General features: G+C 39.3%; 1 protein-coding gene across 1 annotated transcript in view; it reads right to left on the reverse strand.

Annotated features, from left to right (window-relative positions):
- LOC118322668 (alpha-1,6-mannosylglycoprotein 6-beta-N-acetylglucosaminyltransferase B) overlaps positions 1-7756 on the reverse strand; it is a 52945-nt gene that overhangs the window by 36968 nt on the left and 8221 nt on the right. Inside the window, exons 3-4 of the mRNA XM_035654402.1 lie at positions 4707-4851; positions 24-133 (exon numbers count right to left, since the gene is read on the reverse strand). Of these exons, the coding sequence (XP_035510295.1) occupies positions 24-133; positions 4707-4851 (255 nt within the window). The remainder of the gene's footprint in view (positions 1-23; positions 134-4706; positions 4852-7756) is intronic.

Raw genomic sequence — 7756 nt, forward strand, 5'->3', positions numbered from 1 at the left:
TGTGTGTTTGTTTGTGTGTGTACCTCTGTTGCTGGCCATGCTGCGCTGGAGGATCTGCTCCACCCTCACTGCCATGTCAGACATGTTCTGGGCTATGGCCTGAATCCGCTCCACCAGCCCTATAGGCTGAATCCTGATCACGCACATCACACAAACACGAAGGACAAGAAGAAGAATATCTAAAAATATTCCGGCAACAACTTTCTTGTAATTCCCTTCAAACTAAAATCAGGCCCCTTCTAAAGAAAGGGGACACTGAAATTATTTTATAGCTTCATTCCATCCAGCAGTATTTGTTGTTTTTCCACCCTTCACAGTGAGTGTGAAGTAGTGGAAGAAATGCTAATTGTCTAGAACTTGAGGCGTGAAATCGAAAAAGCTTTTAAACACTGACAGATAATTTATTTGTTGAGATAAAAAAGTAACTCTGCATATTAAAGCGGGTCCCCAGAGGAAAATAAAAACAGCAGACAATTAGGTTGTTAGCAAATGTGTTTCACTGCACTTGACCTCTGTGGCCTAAAAGCTGTTGGCAAAACAATCAGGAACCAATATTTACAATGGAGAAGGACATATGGGGGATGAAACACAGAGGGAAAAAAGGGAGGAGAGGAGGGTTTACAATATACATTATAGCGCAGTATTATAGTTGCAAGAGATTCTGGAAATCTCTAACATGTCTGTGTGAAACTGAGCAACAGACTGAGCAATGATCTGAAACTTTGTTCAGCCCGGGACCTCAGTCTTAGTAAAAGTTTCATCTTACCCCAGAGCCTAGTTTCATGAAAATATATTCCAAGATCTGCTACTATATGTGCGGTCTTAACAGAAACAAGACCATGACACATTATCTCGCTCTACAAGGTGCAAAAACCCAAGGAAAAGACCACATTTTATCTTTCTGTACAACATAAACCTTCGAAAGAAATTTATTGAAGGGATTCATGCAAATTGTGAATTATGAAATATTTTTGAGAAACGCCTGTCTTCTCCTATTAGTGTCCAAAAAATGCAAAAAAAACTGTTTAAACTGCAACTATAATCTATGAAAGTGTCTTTAACATGTCAGCAATACCAATATTGAAATATTTACTCAGAAAAGACTCAGAAAAACATAAAATTTGTTTAATGTTCAAATCCACTTTTGCATGAAATATTCGTTTATCAAAATAGTTGTTCATTCATTTTCTGTGAATCAAATAATGATGAATTGACTAATTGCTGTAGATATACCCCCACCTAACAGTTATTTGGATTATAACTGATCTGTCAATTATTTTATGTCAAACAATTGTGAAAAATACAATGTTCCAGAGCTCAAATTGCTTTAAATTGCTCATTTTGTCTGACCTATGGTCTGAACTCAAAAGGTAATTTCATTAACATATAAATATAGCAAATATTTGACATTTTGCTTGATAAATGATTAATTAAAATTGTTGGCAAATAATGTTCTGTTGATTGAGTAATTAATTAATCAACTAATTGTTTCAGCACTACAAGCTGTTGTGTTGTAACAACAGTGACTGGGTGGAGACTTTTATTGTGGTGATAATTAAGTTTGGGTACTTTCCATTTAAGTACAGTGTTTAGTTCAGAAAGAAAGTGATCATCTTATTTTCAAACTTGCTAGCTGAACTTTGTTAGAGGAAAGCTTGTAATTACTTTTACCTTTTATTACAGTTTGCCGTTACATCTGACACGCAGCAACCGAAAAAAAAAGTACATCTCAACGCATGACTTTAATGATGTGCGCTGCCTATATTAAATGCAACCAACACTCATTCATGGAACGACTGTATCATTGCCCTGTTTTACATGAAAACACACACTTCAATGAATCATTTTAATGAGCTTCTCTTGTTATGTAGTAGTATTTCTGAGATTTACATTTCTCATTAAACAGCTCTGAATATGTAAACTTAGTAAACTCACACAGTGGTTCTGAGCCGGATGCAGATAAAGCAGTAAAACAGATTTCATTGAGGCAGCATGTATTTCTGTGTGTGCCAGGGGGGAAGCAATCTAACTATGCCTATATGCATAACTTAACATAATCCTCAAATTTCGTTTTTCCATGTTGTGCCCAGGAGACAAGTGGTAGCCAAACCTGTTCTATCCTCGACTAGTAAGTCAGCACAAATTAATTGCCAATTACACAGCCACACTGACATACAGTACAGTAAAGTACACACACGGAGCAATGATTATTATGCACTGGCACAAATTGTCTGTCAACGCAGCCAGACGTGTTCTTGCACAGGCCCATCCCATATTTACACTGCAGGGGCTCTGACCCAGGAGAGGCTATCAGCTGCTGAAGAGCACGAGGACAACCTAATTGCTTTTTAAGAGAACACCAGGTGGACAAAGTTTTTTTCCAGCCTGAAGATCTCACACTAATCTCAAGGGTCAACCCTGACCCTGAGCCATACCGAGCTTTTTAATCACCTGCGTGACGTAAAATGAAGCCAGCATGAGATGCATTTTTACCCCCAAGTTGGTTTTAAAACTATTTGGCCTCTGTCACTGTTACATTTCCAGTTCAGTCCCTCAGAGGCCAATTAAATGATTGTTAGAACTACATGACTGAAAGTATATCTGCAGGGCATTTTTTTTAGAGAAAATTAAAATCTGTAAGTGTAATATCAAACTCCAGATAAAATAATTATATGCAGAGTATGTAATGCCATGTCAGAGTACAATAAATATTTCCTCCCAGGGTTTTGAAAAGTCCGGTCAGGTGAGGGGCTGCACCTCTTCTGTCATTGTTCATTATTGCAGTCGGCAGTCGTTACACAGTGGCCGGACATACTGTAAATTGCAAATGTTATTACAATGCCTTTTAGTATATTATCAGAGGTGGTTACATAGTTGTGTGTCACAGTGCATAGTTTATTGAAGTGGATTTTAGAAGAGATATTTCCTGACTGTGAGGAGGAAGGACGTGATATCCAGGAGGGAAACAACAGCAAAGGCAGAAACAGGAGGGAGCTTCCTCTCCTCAAACCCTGACCAGGTGCTGGCTCTGGAAAAGGTCTGTTGCCACGGCAACCACAGAGAACCAACAACTCCAGGCTAGAAGCTTCAACTTGTCCAGCAAGACCCCTGCTCTTCCTTTTTTTTCATATGACAGTCTCTTTCATTTCTCTAGCTGCCCAGGGAGAGGGGATCCGGTTTGTTCTAACACATCTCATCTTCTTCAACACCAGGTTTCTGCAGAGCAAAGGCTCTTTTCACAACATGCACCTGCACTACTGGGATGCCCCAGGGCTCCATACTTGGCCTGCTTCCTTTCTTCACACTGTATCTCTCAGCTCCTCTCCATGTCTTTATCTTACCATTAATATGCCAATGAAATTCACCTTGAGCACACAAGTTGAGCTGGTGAGCTTAACAGACTACTGTGCAGACCACCTCAAGTTCAACCTTGACAGCTTTGAGCTGCTGCTCTTTCCCGGCACATTTTAGCATCTTTCTATCACCACTGACAACACTTCAGTGACCACCCCTAACACTAGCTATTTTTTTTACCAAAATTGAAAGGTCCTAGGGTCCAGTTCACAAAGAATCCTTTTGGCAGGCTGGCTCTCACCAAAAAGAGGCCTTTTATAATAACTGAATCGTGTCTGTACAAGCCAGATCACCAGTACATTAATTCGACCACATATGTACTATTCAGCATGTACTGAATACAAGATTTGTTGACCCAGCTCATCCTCCCACAGATGCGTGTAAACCTCAAACCTCTACATGTTTTTTAGAACACTGTAAATGTAGGACCTTCTCTGTATTAAAGTGGCTATTCAAACATTCACTGTTTGAATAGCTAAAGTTTATCTGGATGTTGCAGTCTTGTATGCAAGTTTTCACACCTGAATATATCTGAAACAATTATTAGTATTTAAATTGTATTTCTCCCATAGGCTCTTGCAGGAAAAAGCCCTCTTCAAATATGGGTCACCCAGAGTGATAACTTTTTGGTTCTTCCATTGGATGAAAGCACTGTCTAAAGTAGAGGGTTTGAAGGAGGTGTTTGCAGTTGGAAGAAGGAAGGACATGTCTCTCAATTTGAGACTGAACTTCAACTGTTTCCAGACACACATGGTAAGATTTATTATAGGATTATGTTTGTACTGTATGTTGACTAATTCAGTGGTATTGCAGACACGACAAAGGCAAGCAATCCTCTCTCTCCATTTTCAGTTAATTGGCTAAGGTTAGTCCTCCACACTCGTTAATGTATTCTGTGGCTACTCTAGTCCCAAATAAAGCTGCGAGAGAAAGATCATTTTTAAAGCGTTTGTGGTGAGATTATTTTGTCAACTGTTGTTTCCAAAGTTAAGAATAACCTTTAAAGCTCAACAAACAAACTCAATACTTACGATAATTTAGTGTGGCACCTTTGAGCGGGGCCCGAGGTACACACTGACATTAAAAACATTTTCATCCAAATACACACCACCTGTAGTGTTACTTACTATGCCTGACCTACAGTGCTCCTTGGGCAGAGATGAGCTAAAACAGTGAGTGTCATTATAAGTAGAATACAGTCTTCACCAGTCCACAGCAATTTCCTAATGTTTGTACAGGTAATATGCTGCTTTGCTCAGAAACCAACTATACATGACAGGAGGCTGCCTTCTACATTAGCTGTATCCAATGTAAAACACAACTGACAGCCATTAGAAACCAAGATGCTGTACCTGTCCAGGGCTGAGCTGAGCTCATCCAGCCTGTGGGTGTCTGTGGTGTTACCCAGTTTAGACAGGGCATCCATCCTCTTCATAATGACCTCCAGCATGTCACTGATTTTCCTCAGCACCCCACGAGACTCTGGGCCACCCAGCACTAAAAAACACACAGACAGATAGTATAAGACAAATATTACTAAAGTAAGTCATGGAGATGGATGGAACAAGTTAGAGATGAAAAATAAAGGAGGGAGAAAGTCATTCCAGAGAAAAGAGCAAAGTGACACGGGGGAAGTGATACATTAGAAAGGAAAAGTGTGAATTTGACTATTTTATTGCGTGTTGCAGTCACATAGTGCAGTCTATGTACAGTCACATTTTATACATTTGGCTTTATGTAACATAGAAAACAAGGTCATAGGAACAAAACAAACTGCATGCTGTTCTGATTTAAATTTCATTTTTGCTCTGAAATGATGTACTGTACAAGCAGTTTAAATTCACTATTGTAGCACTGACGCACTCAAGGTTACATTTTAAATCCAATTATATTTAGTCCAATTTTATTGTTGGTTTACTTTAAAACATCACTTTAGTATCCCTGTTCTTTTGTCCTCCAATACTGAACCAGCAGCTAGGCAAAACACAGGAACGGGCAAATTAGTCTGACGGTATTGGTTTTGTCTCCCTGCTTGGCTCAAATTATTAACGACCTGACTGGTAGTAAACCAGAATGATGCTGTTAGCCAACACCTAGTCAATTAACAAGCCTGCAGCTACAGACAATAAGGTCAAAGCATGTCTCAGACTACATTGCTTGCTAGTCAAGGTCTTGACCCTACGCTGTTTTCTTTGATCACATTAAGCTCTACACTCGATGCCAAGTGCAATTATTAACACGTAATTGCATCACAGTTCAAAATCACCAAAGGGTTTATGAGGAAAATGGCAAAAAGTCGTTATTGATTCAGAAATTTTAAAGAATCAAGATAAGTAATGCCCCTCTTGGGACTTGAGAGCAAATTTGTGGTTTAGACCCCTGAGAAAAAAAGCAGAAACCAACAAAAGCCTCATAACTCTATTCTTGGGGACTGTGTGAAAATACAGCCTCACCTCTCAGTGTTCCCTCATCAATTGCATTAGGCTTTAGAAACTGCAATGTGTGCAGACTCACTTCTCCTGTCAGAGTTCATTTATCACTGCCCGGGCGAAAGTCACCTTTCTTTGAGAAGAAATTGTATTACGTCGAAAGTAAATAAAATAAGGAAGAAGAGAGAAATCTCTCACTTTTCTTGGTCTGTGTGCATGTGTGTTGCTGAGGTTGATAAAAGGAAGAAAAGCACTCAGCATCAGAAACAAGAATTACAGAAAATGTTGCAGTGGTATACTTCAGCTCAAAAGTGAATTGTGTTAGAGAGAGCCCTGATATTCCGCTAAATCTCTTCTTTTTATTGCCTGTATATATTTTTTGCTTTGGCTTAGTACAGTTTCACCCATTCCTAGAATATCTTCAGTCAAACTGGCTTAAAGACGTCTCACTTTGAATAATTCAACAGTTCTCCAGACAGCAAGAGAGAGACTAAATGAATTCCTATTCAGACTTGCAGCTTTATAGCAGCTATAGAGCAGTTTATCAATACATTTTAAAAGAAGACGACTCAGGAAGGAGTAAAGGAGGGTAATATATACTGTCAAAGTAAACACTCTGCCTGCCAACTGTCTAAAGCCTGTTGCATGTAACTGCAAGACCAAACCTTGAGCAGCAAAATCTACAAAAACAATTCCCAAACAATTATTTTACCATTCTTATGTACATTTATTACATTTATTTGTGAGGATCTCTGTGGACTTATATTTTCTTAGTTCAACGGCTCCTCCATCAGCCACAGTGTACTCACTGCAATACATCTAAAGAAAGCCTCTGGGCTAAAGTGTGGGTAGAACTCACATTTCTTCACAGTAATGCTCCTCGCGCACGTTGTGCTCGTAAATCACTATTACCGAGACCGAACACCCTTCCTACAGAGTACATTTTTAGAACTGAGCCTTATATATATTTGCAATCAACTGTTCATCAAGCTGGCTTTTACTCTTGCTTCCTGCTGCCTCTTGGGAAACATTGGCTAATGTGTTTTTTTCCGATGCACAGTCCGGCACACTGACAGTGGTCTAGCAGGACTTCATGGTATCTATGTGATAATGTAGGGCCTCCTCTGTGTCATTCCTCATCTGATGGTTAATAAAGGGCCGATTTAGCAGCAGCTAATCTCCTTTAACGACTCAATTTCGGAAGTGCCACAGCACAATCAATATTATGAACAAATTCCAATTAGATCACCATTTGTACTGTTGCCTGCACTGCTTAACACTGGCCAACCAGCTATAAACAACTGCCCTTAAAGCTCAATGGCTACACATGATACCAAAATCTCAGACCTGAACCTCGCTGACAAGACCAAAGAATGTAATTTAAGCTTAGCTATATGCACTATTTTAATTGTGAACACTTTGTCAAAGACAATACACTGCTTGGTCAACTTATGTTATGGCCACAGCATTTTGCCTTCAACAAAAACATTCAACAAAACATTTTATTATAAAATTTGCCCAGGGACAGGAACAATTTTTTCTTTGTTAGTTTTTTCTCAAATGGGCAATCCTAAAAGAAACTCATTCTTCCTCCTTTAGGGAGCTTAATATGACAGAAACAAGCGAGGAAAGTTCAGAAAGTGCTAAAAATAGCCATTGCATCTTTCCACTCTCCCTAAATGCGCCTTTAAATCTCAAAAAATATACGCTTGGTAAACACTGAAAATGAACTGGGTTCAGGGCTGAAACTACTCTGTTTGGAACTATGGGTAGCTCCATGGCACGTGTTGCTTCCCGCTTTTCAGATTACACACTTTCACGTCTGCTCCTAATTGTCTCAAGAGCTGTGCAGGATGTATGGCAGCCTCCGTAGAAGAGGACCCGCTCCCTCTTTAGATAAAAATGTCTCATTCTAAAGGTAACAAAAACATGATTTATATTCTCAGGTTATTCCATTTCTGCCAGCAGATCCT

The sequence above is a fragment of the Morone saxatilis genome, unplaced genomic scaffold, assembly GCF_004916995.1.
Source record: "Morone saxatilis isolate NCDOM2014 unplaced genomic scaffold, NCSU_SB_2.0 Contig14, whole genome shotgun sequence".
In the NCBI taxonomy this organism is placed as follows: domain Eukaryota; kingdom Metazoa; phylum Chordata; class Actinopteri; family Moronidae; genus Morone; species Morone saxatilis.